Raw genomic sequence first — 18909 nt, 5'->3', positions numbered from 1 at the left:
ACTGAAACTAGGGCGTGACAAAAGTTATAACAATGTAAATCGTCTGTATTTTTTAATAGGAGGATTTGAACATTTGGGTGCAGCAACGACCTCTAGCTTCCAACTTAGCAGATAGGAGGTGGTGCACATTTCTGACTGGAAGTGTTTTGTTTGACATATTAATGGAACAGAAATAACAGAACCTCGAATTAGAATTTCATCTATTATTGTTGCACTAAAATATGGCTGATTTTAATGTCAACACCCGATTGTGTTCCTGACTAAATGAAAACATATAATTGGCCAACATCCAATTAGAAATAGCTTTAATGTGGTTTACACCCAGAAGCGAGAACTAAAATGCATCCCGGTGTAAGGACCACCACCTATCTTCTGCCAAAATCGTCCAAAACTTGGCCCTGGAGAACCAAAGCAGGATAGGCATTGCAAGCAAACAGCAGGCGGAGGCTGCTGTAGTCTTCTCCAACGTCGGTAACCTCACGCTAGGTATGTCTAGGAGATCTGTGCCCCACTTTTCACACTTGGAAAATGGGGACCCTCACAGAGATTGTACTTTATTAAGCGGTACCAAGCCGGAAGATGAGGCTGTAGTCACTGAACTGGAACACACCCTGGTACCTTCATCATCCTGCTACATTCGATCCTACTACTCCTGAGCCTCAAACTCAATAAGGCATTAACTAATTTTGATTCAATTTCTGAAGCAGTTATCCCATTTCCTGATAAATTCTCATCCGCTGGAAAATTGGAGGGATACTTTTTGTTACCATTCACCTTAACATCAAAGTTACCTCCCAAACACATTTTCCACACATGCCGATGTTATGAATGTGCCCAGCGTCCATTAATTATTTCCTTGCAGAAATTGGATCAAAAGCTGTAGATTTGCTGCCTTTGTAATTAAATCATAGTTCATTGGGAGTTAGATCAAGCATACAGATGGAATTTTAAAATATCTCTGCAAGATTACCATTTTTACGTTTTAAAAAATCAATGCCTGTCATCCTTATCTATATAAAAGTTATGGCCATCAGCTTTTATCACAGATCAAGGGTTCCTTGAACTGATAACAGTAACTGCTACGAATTGCAGGAACTTTCAATCACCCTGGGGAACAGCCTGGGTTGCCACAGGTTCAGGGGGTATTAAAGGGAATACGCATAATGACAATTCCTTAAAGCAAAGTAGTATTAATTTTATGTTTTCTTCGTTGTGACTTCTAATTTGTGTTAGTTTTACACATAGCACCAATTTGGCACAGTAAGTATGTCAAAACCTGATTTCTAGGCAATAATTCCTTCCAAAATGTGTCCTATTTTCCATTGTTTATATTTCCATTATACAAGCCTAGTCATCTATTTACAAAAACAGTGTCCCTATAAGGTTTTCACACAATAATGACCATGTTCTGTAATCGCCTTGCAGTGCTTTCACTCATGGTGAGTACAATTATAAAGTGCCTCCTTTATTTTAGTTTAGAGATACAATAAGGAAACAGGTACTTCAGCCCACCGTGTCCATGACAACCATCGATCACCCGTTCACAATAGTTCAATGTTATACCACTGTCGCATCCACTCCCTACACACTCAAAGGAGAATTTTCAGAGCCCAATTAACCTACACACCCGCATGTCTTTGGGATGTGGAAGGAAACCAGAGCACCCAGAGGAAACCCACGTGTTCACAGGAAGAACATGCAAACTCCCCACAGACAGCACCAGACGTTTCTGAAGGCAGCCACCTTCCGGGTCAGTCCCCATCTACAGTATATTGGAGACCTCTCATGTGAACTTGTCTCAACAAGGAAACTCGAACTTGTCTCGAACCTGGGTCTCTGGTCATTTAATTTTTTATAAAATTAAAGTCAATAGAACCGATGATTTTTTTAAAGTATTGTGAAGAGGACAAAAATTTGTGATCAATTATGCTTTCAAGAGAGTTAGAAAGAGCTCTTAATGACAGTGGAGTCAGGGGATATGGGGAGAAGGCAGGAACGGGGTATTGATTGTGCATGATCAGCCATGATCACGGTGAATGACGGTGCTGGCTCGAAGGGCCGAATGGCCTACTCCTGCACCTATTGTCTATTGTCTATTGAAACAATATCAATTACTACTGACCTTGAAGGTGGTTGCATTCAGAAACTTAATGGACTTTGTAACGTGAATCTTCTTGTTATCAATGTCTGATACAATCAGGAACCTGTTCAATGGGTATCCAATAGCAGCAAAGGCATCAAGATAGCTAAACAGCCATTTATTTTAAAGTATTCTTACAGATAGCACACCTGGACAAACAGAGAGCCAAATAAAGACAACTGCTGCAAGGTGGAGGTTTAACTACACTTTCAAATATGTTGGATCTTTTATATCTTGACATATTTAGTGAGGGAATTAGAATATACCAAAAGAGTTTTCATTTTGTAGAGCCAGATGATATACCAAGTAGTAATCTTGGGTTAGTAAGCAATAAATACATCCTGAAATGTTCAGATGATAATGTTGTGGTGTAAATAGTCTTTAAGTGACATGAGGTAAAGTCAGTTTTGGTGACATTTCTTGCCAGGGTGATGAAAGCTGCAAAATCTCTTGAGGAACATAGAATTTCCACACCAAATCACACACCAACCTGTCCCAGGGTTACTGTGACTATTTAGATATCCTAGGTCTTCCTCCACATGGGTAGCATAACATTGTGGACACCGGACTTCAATGTTTCATGTATTTCTTAAGTCAAGTCGAGATCATTGTATATGGAGGTGCACTCTTACGCTGAAGTGCAGGTGTAATGAAAACCTTGCTTTTGAGCAGCATCATCGGCAACTAAAGTCAGACAACTCACAAAACATTAATTTTAAATTGTGTTCCTAAATTCAATGAATTCTGCAAGACAGTAAAAGTAAAAGATAGAGCAAATAACAAGACATTAGTGCAAAGCACAGTGAGAAAAGCAAGGCCATGGTAATAGAAGAGATAGACTGCAGTGTTCCATCTCGATGGAGGATCCGGGTTGTGCAGGTTGGATCAAGAACCTGAAAGTTGTGGGAAAGTTGCTGTTCCTAAACGTAATGTGTGGGACCACCTGGTGGCTCATGTTGGCAGCAAGAAGAAGGCATGAATGATGGGGATACTCAACGATAGATGTTGCCTTCTTGAGGCTGCACCGCCTGATGATGGTGGGGAGGGCTGTGCCCATAATGGACTGTGTTGAGTCTACTGCTCTCTGCAGGCTGTTTCACTCATGTGTGTTGAAACCAATCAGGAACCTTTCTACAGTGCATCTGCAGAAATCTGTTGGAGTATTCAATGACATGTCCAATCTCTTTAAAGTTCTAAGAAAGTAGATATACCCTCACTCCTTCTTTATGGGGGTTTTTCATCATCTTTTGGGTAGAATATCTTAGTCGTAACCATCTCATTTTATGCTCATTAAAAAGTTTCTTTCCTCTTTGGTAGGTCATCATTTTAGGTGCCTGCACACCCACTTCACCCAGAAGCTAATATAGCTATCGACAGTCTGGATTACATGATTTGCAAGTCGATTATTATATTAACTTGCCTTCAGATGGCTGAAGTAATAAAAGTTACCATTAAAGAAGTTAAAGAAGAGACCCGGGTTTGGTCCCGACTTCGGCTGCTGTCTGTGTGGAGTTTGTACGTTCTCCACGTTTTCTCAGAGATCTTCAGTTTCCTACCACACTCCAAAGACGTAGAGGATTGTAGGTTAATTGGCTTGGTATAAATGTAAATTGGCCCTAGTGTGTGTAGGGTAGTGTTAATGTGCAGGGATTGCAGGTCGGTGTGGACTCATTGGGCCAAAGGGCCTGGTTCTATGCTGTATCTCTAAACCAAACTAAACTAAATATACAATTGTAAAAGAGAAATTTGAAAATATAAACAATCTCTTGCACGAATATCGTTAAATCCATTTCATATAAATAGAAAATTAAAGCAAAGTTATAACTGGGACTATCTGTCTCCTTGATAGTGAAGTAACTAAAAAGATTTTGAGCTGTCATGCAGGAAGCTTACTGAAAATTATTTTACTAAACCAAGGCCAAGTGAGAGGTCCTTTGATAAAAGGGTCAATATGGCAATATATCGATTGTGGTAAGAAAAATAACATTTGGTAAGCATATTGTTGTCAGATTAAATATGATGTGCATGGTGATATACAGAAGGAATACGTGAATTGGAAAATATCTGTATAGAGACCAGTAGGTGTAAAGTATACTGCCACTCATCCTCTGAGCGATTAATGAGCGAACGAGCAAGTAGACAGTTGTTGGACTGAAGATAATTTGCACACAGTTCTTGCAGGCTTCCCAGAATGAACAGCGATGATTTATTTTCAAGCATTGCCTTCCTTTAAACAGATGAACACAAAAAACAAGCTCAAAACATACACTGAAGAAATTTATTGCACTCCATTGCCTATTGCACTCTTCGCAAAAATTGATATGATGAGCTGTAACTTTCAGAGTTTTATCCCACGATGAACTTTCAAAGCTTGACATTGTAAAATAACAGAAACGGTGAATCCTATCACCAATGGAGCTTATTTGGTATTTTTCACTTACGTTCACCTTTTCAAATAGATTGGTAAAATATATTTTTTAATGTGGAAAGAGAAGTGCCAAAAGGCTTTTGGGCCATTATGGGTTTTTAGTCACATGGTGCGTATAGCTTTAAGGCATGCACAAGAGCCTTAAATCACACCAGTGACAGCTATAATTTATCAACCGCAGCTTGACTGGAACTGCCACATACTGACCTTCCACTAATACACTGAGTCCTGCAGAATGAACTGGTACGGAGAAAGTAACATCAAAACAGCATCGGGAAAGAATATTTCTCATTTCATGTTAAGCTCATTAAAGATGAATCCAGCCCAATTTATGCATAGAATTGCTTTATTAATCTTCATACTAAATCTAGAATACTGATATCCAATTAGAAAAAAATTTAAATTCTAAGTCAAGTTCTTTCCATGCTGTTCATTTTGCACCACACAACCAGAGCATATTTCTGCCAGTGCAGGCATTGGCTACAACTCCCCTTGCCTGTTTTGGGTCTATTGTGGATTTAAATTAGTCGGCTCATTTTGCCTGTTCGCTAATCTCTTATGCCCGATGGTAAGAAAGGAAGTCTTAAATCACACCTGAATCGACCGCAGGATGTCCCAAAGGCAGCTCAGATAATTAACTACTTTTGAAGTGTAGTCCCCTCAGTCACGATGGAAACATGATTACAGTATGCACACAGCAAGCTCCCACAAGCAAGCAACACTTGTTTGTGATAGAACAAAATAAAACGAAAACCAATATATTCGAGAAAATTTAGATTCATAAACAATCAGTGAGACATATAAACACAAGCACACCTTTTGGCCCATGGAGTCCCGCTGACCATCAGCCATCCAATTGCATTCATTCTACATTGTTAGACATAAAATGCTGGAGTAACTCCGTGGGCCAGACAGCATCTCTGGAGAAAATGATGTTTTGGGTCAGGACCTTTCTTCAGACTGATTGCAGGGGGGAGTGGGGAAAAAAACTAGGAAAGACGAGGGGCCCGGACAAATCATAGTCTGAAGAAGGGTCTCGACCTGAAACGTCACCTATTCCTTTTCTCCAGAGATGCTGTCTGACCCGCTGAGTCACTGCAGCTTTTTGTGTCTATCTTCGGTTCAAACCGGCATCTGCAGTTCCTTCCTACTCATGGCCAGCAACAGATGACCTCGGGTGAGGTGGTTCCCTGATAGGAAGATTGTTGGATAAAAGCAAGTTTGATCTCAAAAGTTGCAAACTGTAAAGCTTGTTGAAAAATATTTGGTGAGGGGGGAGGGGGGGTGGAGAGAAAGCAGTGCAAGGTCAGCCAGGGTTGTCTGGGGGGGGGGGGGGGGGGGGTGGGGGGGGGGGGGAGTGTGAAAAGAAAGCGGCGGAGTGTTGGGCCATAACGGGAAGGGGAGGGGGAAGGGAAATGTTTGTCGCGGTTACCTAAAATTGGAGAATTCCAATGTTCATACCATTGGGTTATAAGGTACCCAAGAGGAGTATAAAGTGCTGTTCTTCCAGTTTGCACATAGTCTCTCTCTGGCTGTGTTAAGCCTGTTTTTTGTATTTTCCCCACATTCTCATCATCTCCTCCCAGATTCCACTATTAAGCCACACAGTAAGGACAATTTACAGTGGCCAATTATTCTTCCAACCCGCACACCTTTGACACATGGGAGGAAACCAGAGGACCCAGAGGATCCGCAAAACACAACACAAACCGGAATCTCTGGCTCTTTGAGGCTATGCCTCTAACAGCTGCAGCACGGTGACATTGTAAAAGTACAAATGGATTTCTTAATTATCCAAGCGGAGCGAGGACAGGTTTTACATCCCACCTAAACTACTGTAACTCTGACTGTGTAGCAATCCCTTAGAACTACACAGTCATGAGAATTTACAATAACCACTCAAGTCTGAAGCACAACTTGAATCTACGACCTTCTTGTGTGAAAGAAGCTAATCGCATAATAGAACATGGAAAAGTACAGCACAAGAACAGAACTTTTGGTCCATAATGTCTGTGCCGAACTTGATGCCAAGACTGAAGAAGGGTCTCCACCCGAAACATCACCCATTCCTTCTCTCCAGAAATGCTGCCTGTCCCGCTGAGTTACTCCAGCTTTTTGTGTCTGCCAAGATAAACTAATCTCCTCTGCCTGCACATGATCCATTTCCCCCCATTCCCTGCATATCCATGTGCCTAACTAAAAGCCTCTGAAATGCCAATAGTAAAAAAAGTTTCATTTAATTACAGAAATATGAGCTATTCTGTCTGTTTGTGATATATATATATAAACATAGCACAAAAAGTAAGGAAATTTGTGTTTGGTAGATTATTTCTTTGTTGTAACAATGTTTCTTGGCAATAAATCTTATACCGTTGGAAAGCCTGTTTATTTCCCTTTTAAATGGTGCCACATTTGTAAGGAACATGCATTTGTGGGATGAGCAGCAGAGCTGAGTATATGGGTTGCGCCCATGAAAAATTTGCCAAATCTTCTCTGCCAATGCCAAACAGCTTATTCTGCTGTTGCTATTGACTCTTGTTTTGAGCTTCTGGTACCCCCAGGTGCTGACAAGAATGGGATGCCATCCCACAACAGTGTGTGACCAGGCTGGTGACCAGCATGAGGAGGAGGTGCCAGGCTGTTATGGCTGTGTATGGTTCTTCCACACGCTACTGTGGCTCCTGTTTATTAAATGAATAAATTGTTAAATTGCCAATATGTCTTGTTTTTTCAGACTTCAATCATCCAATCCACCAAACAACACCGAACAAGAGTCAATGGCAGAATAAGCTGTTTGGCATTGGCAGAGAAGATTTGGCAAATTTTTCATGGGCGCAACCCATATACTCAGCTCTCATCCCACAAATGCATGTTCCTTACAAATGTGGCACCATTTAAAAGGGAAATAAACAGGCTTTCCAACGGTATAAGATTTATTGCCAAGAAGCATTGTTACAACAAAGAAATAATCTACCAAACACAAATTTCCTTACTTTTTGTGCTATGTTTATATATATCTATATCTGATAGTGTAAGAAAATAACTGCAGATGCTGGTACAAATCGAAGGTATTTATTCACAAAATGCTGGAATAACTCAGCAGGTCAGGCAGCATCTCAGGAGAGAAGGACCATTCCTTCTCTCCTGAGATGCTGACCCATTCCTTCTCTCCTGAAATGCTGCACCCATTCCTTCTCTCCTGAGATGCTGCCTGACCTGCTGAGTTACTCCAGCATTTTGTGAACCCATTCCTTCTCTCCCGAGATGCTGCCTGACCTGCTGAGTTACTCCAGCATTATATAATTTATATCTGATGATCAGTTAAATTATTTGAGTAAAATTATGAACACAATAGACCATAATTACTGTCCTGTTGTATGCCATCATTTAGATAAAGATAAATAACAGCGGGCTGTAAGAAGCTGTAGATTATCTTATTAATCTATTATGATAAATGTTTAGATAATTACCAAGTAAAGTAAAAGTGATAATATTTTTTACAATTGAAAGGATACATTTTTGAAGTTGCATTTGAACAATTTATATCCTCCTGAGTGAAGAAGCTAAATTGCCCAATGATACAATAAAGATCATAAATTGCTGCGTTATGTTAACTACAAAACTCATAATAGGTTCAGATGAAGCATTGTTGAGTTTCAGATACTAACTCTAATTGTTATAAGGCCCAATTACAGTGGGATTAATTTTCACAGTATCAATAAACGTGTTTTAGTGTTAACTGAACTTGATTTTTGATCGTATGGCTTGCCAAATTTCAAGCTCAAATACAAAAATGATTTGGATGCCAGAAATAGCAAAAAAGATTCCAGGTTTATTCAAAGATAGACACAAAATGCTGGAGTAACTCAGCGAGACAGGCAGCATATTTGGAGAGAAGGAATGGGTGACGTTTCGGGTCGAGACCCTTTTTCAGACTGAAGGGTCTTGACCCAAAACGTCACCCATTCCTTCTCTCCAGAGGTGCTGCCTGTCCCGCTGAGTTACTACAGCACTTTGTGTCTATCTTTGGTTTAAACTAGCATCTGCAGTTCCTTCCATACACACCAGGTCTATTCAATATGAATTGCATGGTTTAGATAATGCTTTCCTTTCACAGGACAAAAAAAATAAGCGGAGTGAAAAATAATGGTGGGGGACTCTTTGCAACCTGCAAGGAGACTATTAAGTATCAAATAGGTTTACGTGTTTGTTGTAATCTCTGGCTTCTTTTTAATTGAATCTGCAAGATACTGACATTGAGGTTGCCTTTGGCAGGTTTGCGCAGTTTCAGGATCCTGCCGGCTGGCTGACCATCAATCCCACAAATGGCACCGTTACCACCAGAGCTGCGATGGACCGCGAATCTCCCTTTGCGCATGACAGTCAATACACAGCGTTATTTCTTGCAACTGACAGCGGTACGTAAAAGTAATTTCTTCTTTGAATGCGCATATCGTAATATTGTCCACTGCTAATTCCAATTGCATCATGAATGATCAAAGGACCTAGAGTTTAAAAAAACGAGGGGGGGGGGGGGGGGGGAAGGGCCTTGCTGAAACATGCAGAATAGTAAAAGGCTTGGACAGAGTGGATGTGGAGAGGATGTTTCTGCTAGTGGGAGAGTCTAAGACTAGAGGTCATAGCCTCAGAATTAAAGGATGGAGATGAGGAGAAATTTCTTTAGTCAGAGGGTGGTAAATCTGTGGAATTCTTTGCCACAGAAGGCAATGGAGGCCGAGTCAGTGGATATTTTTAAGGCTGAGATAGATAGATTCTTGATTAGTGCAGGTGTCGGGGGTTATGGGGAGAAGGCAGAAGAATGGGGTTAGGAGGAAGAGATAGATCAGCCATGAATGAATGGCGGAGTAGACTTAATGGGCTGAATGGCCTAATTCTACTATCACTTATGATCTTATGACCTTATGACCCATTTGATAAACTTGTCAAGTTTGTCCAAGTTTGATCAACCTTTTACAAAGTTTCTGAAAATGTAATTCCTCCAATTTCACTCATCAACCTGCTGGATCTCACTGATGATTTACACCAGCTGGACTGACGTAGATGTAAATGAAAAAAACGAAAAAAGTGCTGGAGTAAATCACTATCTACAGTTCCTTGTGTTTCAATGTAGATGAAGTATTGTTTGGAATGAGTGAACTCGTAAGGCAACAGCATTCCATTAAGGACATAAGTGCTGGAGTAACTCAGCAGGTCAGGCAGCATCTGTGGAGAACATGGATGAGTGATGTTTCGTGTCAGGACCCTTTTTGCAAACTTTGAGCCTAAAGAAGGCCTGAAAAATCACCTTTCCATGGCCTCCAGAGATGTTGCCTGACCTGCTGAGTTACTTCAGCGTTTTGTGTCCTTTTGTGCAAACCAGCATCTGGAGTTCCTTGTTTCTACAAGTTAAGAGCATTTCATTCACCTTTTCGTAATCAAGTAGAAAGCACCATCACTGTTCCACAATTACGAGCACCTTCTAACTGATTTGATTTTGAAGTTTCTTTTGTTCTTACAGCTGAGCTAATCGATTTCTACAGAAGTTTATTTCTGCTCTCATTATACTGTTTATTGTGAATCTTGGAAGCTTGAGATTTTATAACTTGCATTTCTTGGTCTGCAGTATATCTCCTTATTCTGGTAGCAGGTTTGTCGAGTATTCCATGGGAAGCCAGTCTGCTAATTGGATCAGGAAACAAGGTTCAGCTGCAATATACTGGGACCCGAGCCATGAGTTTAACTGATAGCTTCCGTAAATGGTAAATGTAATGTAAGAGATGTAATGCTGAGGCTCCAGAAGACACTGATCAGGCCGCATTTGGAGTACAGAGCAAATTTGGGCCCCATATCTGAGGAAGGATGTGCTGGTTCTGGAGAGGCTGCAGAGGAGGTTTACAAAAATGATTCCAGGAATGAGTGGGTTAGCATATGATGAGTGCTTGACAGCACTAGGCCTCGACTCGCTGGAGTTTAGGGGGAACCGCATTGAAACTTACAGAATAATGAAAGACATAGATAGAATGGATAAGGTAAGGATGTATCCACTGGTGGGAGAGTCTAGGGCCAGAGGTCATAGCCTCAGAATTAAGGGCCACTCTTTTAGAAAGGAGGTGAGGAGGAACTTCTTTAGTCAGAGGGTAGTTAATCTGTGGAACTCATTGCCACAGAGGCTTGTGGAGACCAAGTCAGTGGATATTTTTAAGGCGGAGATAGACAAATTCTTGATTAAAACGGGTGTCGAGTTATGGGTAGAAGGCAGGAAAATGGGATTAGGTGGCAGAGATCAGCCATGATTGAATGGCAGAGTAGACTCGATGGGCTGAATGGCCTAATTCTACTCCTATAACTTAGGAACTTGTAAATCCAAAGAAACAGCAGCAACTGACACTAAAACACCCAAGCACTTGCGGCTTTAGGGACAAAATTAGTCACCAGTTCTGCATATTTGCCATTTTATCAGGGCTTTATACAAACAAATATTGTCTGCATACCTTCATAAATTACTGGGCCAGATTTGTACACTGGTCTTTAAGATAAGTGTAGGAAAATAACTGCAGATGCTGGTACAAATCGAAGGTATCACAAAATGCTGGAGTAACTCAGCAGGTCAGGCAGCATCTAGGAGAGAGGGAATGGGTGACTTTTCGGGTCGAGACCCTTCTTCAGACTGACCAAATTCCAGACATATACAGTAAATACTTACTTTGTTTCTACTGACCCTAAATGTTATGCTTGAGCTTCTGTTTGCCCAGCTCATTTTACATTGACATTTCCATTCTCCCTCATTCACATATTGCTCTGTTCACTGAAGATTCTGAGGAAAGTTTAATAATCACAACAAGGGAGATTCTCGTTTCAGCTTATGGGATTCATTTAATGATACAATGAGGGATGATTCAATCGGGAAATTAATAAAGATATCAGAATATTCTTTAGAACACTTTGAGGCAGTACGGTAGTGCAACAGTAGAGTTGCTGCCTTACAGTACCAGAGACCCAGGTTGTTTGAACCACCTCTCCTAGCAACTCATATCCTGTTATCCAGACAACATTTGGTAAATGTCTATTGCACCTCTCCAAATCATGCACACCCTTCCTCTAATGAGATGACCAGAACTACACACAATATTCCAAATGCAGGTTAATCAAAGCTTTATAAAGCTGCAAAATGACTTTCTGTTTCTTATACTCAATGCCCGACTAATGAAGACAAACATATCATATGCCTTCTAAACCATTCTTATTTTGCCGCCTTTCAGCAAACTATGACCATGGACACCAAATTCCCTCTGCACAACAATGCTGTTAAAAGGCTTGCCATTAACTGTATACTTTCCCCTGACATTCAACCTCCGAAAGTGCAGCGTCTCGCACGCCCAGATTAAGCTCCATCTGCCATTTCTTCGCCCATGTTTGTAACTGATCTATAACAATAGACAATAGACAATAGGTGCAGGAGGAGGCCATTCGGCCCTTCGAGCCAGCACCACCATTCAATGTGATCATGGCTGATCATTCTCAATCAGTACCCCCTTCCTGCTTTCTCCCCATACCCCCTGACTCCGCTATCCTTAAGAGCTCTATCTAGCTCTCTCTTGAATGTATTCAGAGAATTGGCCTCCACTGCCTTCTGAGGCAGACAATTCCACAGATTCACAACTCTCTGACTAAAAAAGTTTTTCCTCATCTCTGTTCTAAATGGCCTACCCCTTATTCTTAAACTGCGGCCCCTGGTTCTGGACTCCCCCAACATTGGGAACATGTTTCCTGCCTCTAACGTGTCCAACCCCTTAATAATCTTATACGTTTCGATAAGATCCCCTCTCATCCTTCTAAATTCCAGTGTATACAAACCTAGTCGCTCCAGTCTTTCAACATATGACAGTCCCGCCATTCCAGGAATTAACCTAGTAAACCTACGTTGCACGCCCTCAATAGCAAGAATATCCTTCCTCAAATTTGGAGACCAAAACTGCACACAGTACTCCAGGTGCGGTCTCACTATCCTGCTGTATCCTTTGACAGGCTTCTTCACTGTTCATAACTCCACCAATTTTGGTGTTGGCTCAAATTTACGAACTAACCAAAGATGAGGAAAACCTTTTTCACTCAGAGAGTTGTGAATTTGTGGAATTCTCTGCCTCAGAAGGCAGTGGAGGCCAATTCACTGCATGCATTCAAAAGAGAGTTAGATAGAGCTCTTAGGGCTAGTGGAATCAAGGGGTATGGGGAGAAGGCAGGAACGGGGTACTGAAGGTTAATTGGCTGGGTAAATGTAAAAATTGTCCCTAGTGGGTGTAGGATAGTGTTAATGTACGGGGATCACTGGGCGGCACGGACTTGGAGGGCCGAAAAAAGGCCTGTTTCCGGCTGTATGTATATGATATGAATGGCGGTGCTTGCTCAAAGGGCCGAATGGCCTACTCCTGCACCTATTGTCTATGTATCTATGTATCTCTGCATTTATGTCTGTCTTTTACATTAATCCCAAACCCCACTCCCATCCTCATTTCAGTTTCCCTTGGCCTTGTAGTGTCTGAGTTTGCCGCAAACTGTTCTCTTAAACCTCAGAGTCTGAAACGTCACCTATCCACGTTCTCCAGGAAATGCTGCCTAACCCACTGAGTTACTGCAGCACTTTGGGTTGTTTTTTCTCTTAAATCTCTCCCTCTCTTTAAGCCATTCGAACAATAAAAGGAGCCATTTTGTTATCTTTGCCACTGCTTGAGGCTTCGCTATAATACCCAATGAAAAATCCAAGTATTGTATATCGATAATTATTAAAAGGAACAAATTCCAAACACAGAAACATGTCAAATTCCATGTATGTTATAAAAATCTGTGTGTTTCAAGGTGAAGGTGATTCCATGGTGCCAGCGATGATTTTTACAAATGTTATTACAAAAGTGGCTGGAAATGAAAGCAATCAGTGAGTGCAGGAGAATAAGATTGGCATTTAGTGTCAGGAAATAAGAAATAAGATGTAGTATGAGTCAGTACAAGGGCAATTGGGTTTCAAGTTGCCCACAGTGAGGCCTGTCCAATGTAACTTGTTTAAATGTGAAACTTGATTATGATATTCATTTTATTTATTATATGTTCTCCTGTTTTAAAATTCAGCACCGACAAATGTATATTAATTTATTACACAGAAGTGCTTGCATTCCAGTAAATTCAACCACTGGCATTGAAATTCTGAGATCTGTTGGCATAATAGATGTTAAATGTTTTTGTCTTAATATTTTATTTATTTGAGATATGGCATTGTTGTCAAGGTCAGTGTTTTATTGTCCATCGTTTACTTTCATTAAATTAAGTGACAATTTAAAAGGTTAATTCAGAGTTAAACACATTGCTGCGGGTTTGGAGTGGATTTTTTATGACATTCCAGCGGCTTTATGACCATTTTTACTGGTTCTAATATTTACACCAGATTTACTGTTGCTGGAGCTGCTAAGATTCTCAGCTGCTGTGCTGGAATAGATATTGATGCTTCCAGTTTAAGTACAGTGCTTAGAAATGCATCCCTATTTGGAAGCACTGAACACATGATGCAGTGTGATGTCCTGTGCCTCCAAAATACATTCCATTGAAGACAATGCAATGAATTTCTGAGACTGGATGCAACTTGCTGTCACAATTACATGGAGCATTTTGTGCTGGTGACCAGTGATTAAACTCCGGGCACCGACGACGTTTGGATACCAGTCAAGTAATTCATCCACTGTGTTATTGTGGCTCGAAGTAAACACAATCGACATAACGTTTTATGAAAAAAGTTGACAAATACATATTGAGAATTGACCTTAATATCCAAGCATTGCCCCATTTGAAGCTTGTAATGATGGTCACTCTGTTAACATTCAGTTCTATTTCTTGTACCTACTCAGTGGACAATCTCCAATCTTTTCTCTGTCTCTCTCCCTCACTCCCACTCTCCTTCTCTCACACACTCTCTCCCCCCCCCCCTCCCCCCTCCCCCTCCATCCTCACCCTCTCTCCCCATCTCCCCCTCTTCCATTCCCCTCTTCCTCTCTCCTTCCTCTCTCCCCCTCCCTCTGCCTCTTCCACCTCTCTCTATCTCTAAAGATCCCTGGTACAATTTTCCACAGTTTCTAGTTGTAAATTGTCAAACCTCTCCGTTGATTGTAAGTTCATTGCAATGGAGAATTTATATTTTTGAACAGTAATACCAATAATGTGCTGCTGAAACGGATGTGATCCCTGAAGGACAAATTGGATGTAGTAATGGTGCATGACAAAAAATGTACACTTCATCCGAAAAAGTTCACTGTAAGGTAGCAAGGCATCCCGTCACTGGTAGTTTATTAGTAAATGTCTATTCTCTTTGCTATACCTAGAACTATACCTTCAGGAAGCCTCCATCATTATCTGATATTTGCAATGTGAAGAGTAGACGCTCACCCTTGTCTTCAAAATTAATGGATTCTTGACTGCATATGGTAGACATTTGGCTTCTCGTCTTGATCTTAGCTCTCTTCATGTATTAAAATAGCATTAAATATAAGTGTTTTCAATAGTTTCCCAACAGGATTAAGCTTGCAGGTGTAAAGTCATCAGGTGTAGGGTGTGAAGGCATGTTGGGACCTTTGCTTTGTTACCATGGTCCCAGGGATCTTCCGTCAGTATCAGTTTGCCTTGCTGCACCTCGCCAATTCATGAAGGGTCACAAATGGACCAGTTCTTGTGTCACCTTGAGTAACTTAGCGGCACAGGCAGCATCTCTGGATAGGAACGGGTGACGTTTCGGGTCGAGACCCTTCTTCGGCCTCAGTCTGAGGATGACAGCCTCGTCACCCATTCCTTCTAACCAGAGATGCTGCCTGTCCCACTGACTTACTCCATTAGACATTTTGTGTCCATCTTCAGTGTAAACCAGCATCTGCAGTTCCTTCCTGCGCTAGTGTCACCCGGTATTTGGATCTTCTCCATGGCAAATATTTTGGCAATATAAACAAATACAAATATCGCTCGGACACAAATCTCTGATAATATTAGAACGACGGAAAAGTAAGAAGAAAGCAAAAAATCTTAGTTTTGTTTGTACATATTGTAAAATCTTCAGTTACTTACATCCTTACCATATCTTAACCATATTTTGCTGAAAAGAAATTTCAGATTAGTTTTAGTTTAGAGATACAGTGTGGAAACAAGCCCTTTTGTTTCACCGATTCTGCACCAACCAGCAATCACCCATACACGAGTTCTATCCTAGATACTAGGGACAATTTTACAGAAGCCAATTAACCTACAAACTTGCATGCATTTGCAATGTGGGAGGAAACCAGAGCACCGGGGGAAAACCCATATGATCACAGGGAGAACGTAAAACTCCATAGCAACGTAGTCAGGATTGAACCTGGGTCTCTGGTGCCATATAGGCAGCAACACTACCGCTGCGCCACCATGCCGTATGGTCAAGAATAGTTATTAGCATGGTGCCTGCAAATTTCAGCTACTTGTGAAAATATAGCTCTCAGTTATAGCTCGCAATGAGACTGTTATCTTTCATTCAGTGGAGCATTGAATATGGATTGAGCTGTGCATTCATTCTGATGCAGAAGCCCTTCAAGAATTTCTTATTGAAGTACTAGGAGAGATAGGGATATCTTGTTACTATGGAATAAATGGGTCTGTGAACAGACACAAACTTAAATGTCTTCAATATCTGTTAGTGGGGGGGGGGGGGTGGTGCTTGCAAAGGCTTTGTCTCTTTAAGCAGTAGACATGATCAAAATTGAATTGCAAAACAGAATGAGGGTGGTCGACCAAACAATTCTATATTGAGCATTAATATCTTTGATAAAGCTTATAAAAGAAATAAAACAATAACATATAAATGCTTTAAAAATTGTAGCCTATATATAATGGAAGTGAAAAGATCACATTTCATTCCTCCAATATGCTGCAGCATGTTACAGTAAATATCAAGCAAATAGCCTTCATTTAGTGCCCTATTAGTGATGTGTGTGGAATAAAATAGAGGGAGATTATATGGTAAATTGAAAAGGCTTTGCAATTTCAATTCCCAATCACACGACATGTGGCCTCTACTTTGGAAAGACTAGAGAGAAAGCATGCTGTAACAAAAATAATCTTTCAGCATCAGACAATATTATTTTTTATCCTTGTTCTTTAGCAGTCATTTAACTCAAAGTAATCATTTTCCATTCACAACCAAAGCCATCGAAGATCTTGCCTCATACATTAAATATGTCTCTCTAATAGTGTTGGTGCAGTAATTGGTAGAACAGTAACGTTGTCAAATAAATCCCAATAGCGGTCCAATGAAGTTGTAAACTATGCTTTTGTTTTTTTTTTCCAATGTCTGTGTCTTTTACATTCTCTGGGCATTCTTTTCACAAATCTCTGATCCTCACACCCTTTCCTTTAATTCCTTGTTGTTTATGTATGTTTATATATGTTTAGCAAATTTTTTCTTCCTAATCTATCATAATCTCCATTTTTCTCACCTTTCCTTACCTCCAATATGATGTAATATATCTGATTCCAGACTTGGTGTAAAGTAAATATCGAGCCCCAACTCATATGGTGCTCCTCCTCTTTATCATAAATAGCTTAAATACCCTCTGATCATTTTTAATTTATGGAAGCTCTAACTCTACAAAATGATTCTGTCTTTTCCGAATCTGATTGCAGGGATGAAGGTGATTCAATCAATAGACAATAGGTGCAGGAGGAGGCCATTCGGCCCTTTGAGCCAGCACCGCCATTCAATGTGATCATGGCTGATCATTCTCAATCAGTACCCCGTTCCTGCCTTCTCCCCATACCCCTTGACTCTGCTATCCTTAAGAGCTCTATCTAGCTCTCTCTTGAATGCATTCAGAGAATTGGCCTTTTGAGGCAGAGAATTCCACAGATTCACAACTCTCTGACTGAAAAAGTTTTTCCTCATCTCAGTTCTAAATGGCCTACCCCTTATTCTTAAACTGTGGCCCCTTGTTCTGGACTCCCCCAACATTGGGAACATGTTTCCTGCCTCTAACGTTTCCTGCCTCTAACCCCTTAATAATCTTATACGTTTCAATAAGATCTGCTCTCATCCTTCTAAATTCCAGTGTATACAAGCCTAGCTGCTCCAGTCTTTCAACATATGACAGTCCTGCCATTCCGGGAATTAACCTAGTAAACCTACGCTGCACGCCCTCAATAGCAAGAATATCCTTCCTCAAATTTGGAGACCAAAACTGTACACAGTACTCCAGGTGCGGTCTCACTAGGGCCCTGTACAACTGCAGAATGACCTCTTTGCTCCTATACTCAACTCCTCTTGTTATGAAGGCCAACATTCCATTGGCTTTCTTCACTGCCTGCTGTACCTGCATGCTTCCTTTCAGTGACTGATGCACTTGGACACCCAGATCTCGTTGTACGTCCCCTTTTCCTAACTTGACTTGTTGCACAACTTATGGCAATTGTAGAATAGAGTTGAAAAATATATGTAGTCATATTGCCAAACTCCTTTTATTTGCTAATGCTTAATAACTAAAGTTATTTATTTGGTTTGGTATTATAAATAATCACACAGAGGTTGGTGGGATATGGAATGGACTGCCAGAGGAGGTAGTTGAGGCAGAAGTAAGAGAAACATTAGAACATTCAAGGAACAAAACTGCTTTCAGTATTGCAGATTGATTAGTACAAGATTTGTATGTTAAATACATGCGCACAGATACAGAGAGCCAGACTGGAAAGATTAGACAAGCCAAAAGCCAATTTTAAACTTGGTTCCTTCTTGTGTAACTTGCTGCTTTATTTGGAATGAGTTTAATTTCTGAACAATCTCTGCCCAGCGATGTGTGCACTCGAGTGGATGGCTCCACATTCAACTTTTTCTTCACTGTCATTGCAATCCAAATTAAAAATAATCACACATATCGCGCATTTTATTTAATAACAACTCAGAACTAAATATTAAGAAAGTCTCGCTGACGACACCATAACATCTATGCCAAACATATGTAATGTAAATGATTAATTGAAGAAGTATTTTTATCCTCTTGAGCCTTTATATCCACATTAATGATTTGGTAGTGTAAATTATGAATTTTATATCATTAATTTGTTTGTGTAAGGGTGTATTATTTAATATTCCAATACTTATTATCGACTCCAGACAAAAAAGTGGCCATTGCATGGAATAGCATTGATTTTAATTTGCATGGAATTTGGGAGGGAACTATTGGTCCAGGACTGCCTGTCAGTGGCAAGTCGGCTGCCATCGTCACTGATTATTTGTTCAAAAAGTTCAAGTGTACCAATTTTAGAACTCAAAGAGTCATTCAGCATGATGGTT

At 40.5% G+C, this 18909-nt stretch overlaps 1 protein-coding gene across 1 annotated transcript in view; it reads left to right on the top strand.

Annotated features, from left to right (window-relative positions):
* Positions 1 to 18909, top strand: part of cdh13 (cadherin 13, H-cadherin (heart)) — a 944123-nt gene that overhangs the window by 894055 nt on the left and 31159 nt on the right. The window contains exon 11 of the mRNA XM_078400759.1: positions 8844 to 8986. Coding sequence (XP_078256885.1) covers positions 8844 to 8986 — 143 coding nt within the window. The remainder of the gene's footprint in view (positions 1 to 8843; positions 8987 to 18909) is intronic.

This window comes from Rhinoraja longicauda, chromosome 6 (assembly GCF_053455715.1).
Source record: "Rhinoraja longicauda isolate Sanriku21f chromosome 6, sRhiLon1.1, whole genome shotgun sequence".
In the NCBI taxonomy this organism is placed as follows: domain Eukaryota; kingdom Metazoa; phylum Chordata; class Chondrichthyes; order Rajiformes; family Arhynchobatidae; genus Rhinoraja; species Rhinoraja longicauda.
This window is presented reverse-complemented; position numbering and strand designations above follow the sequence as displayed.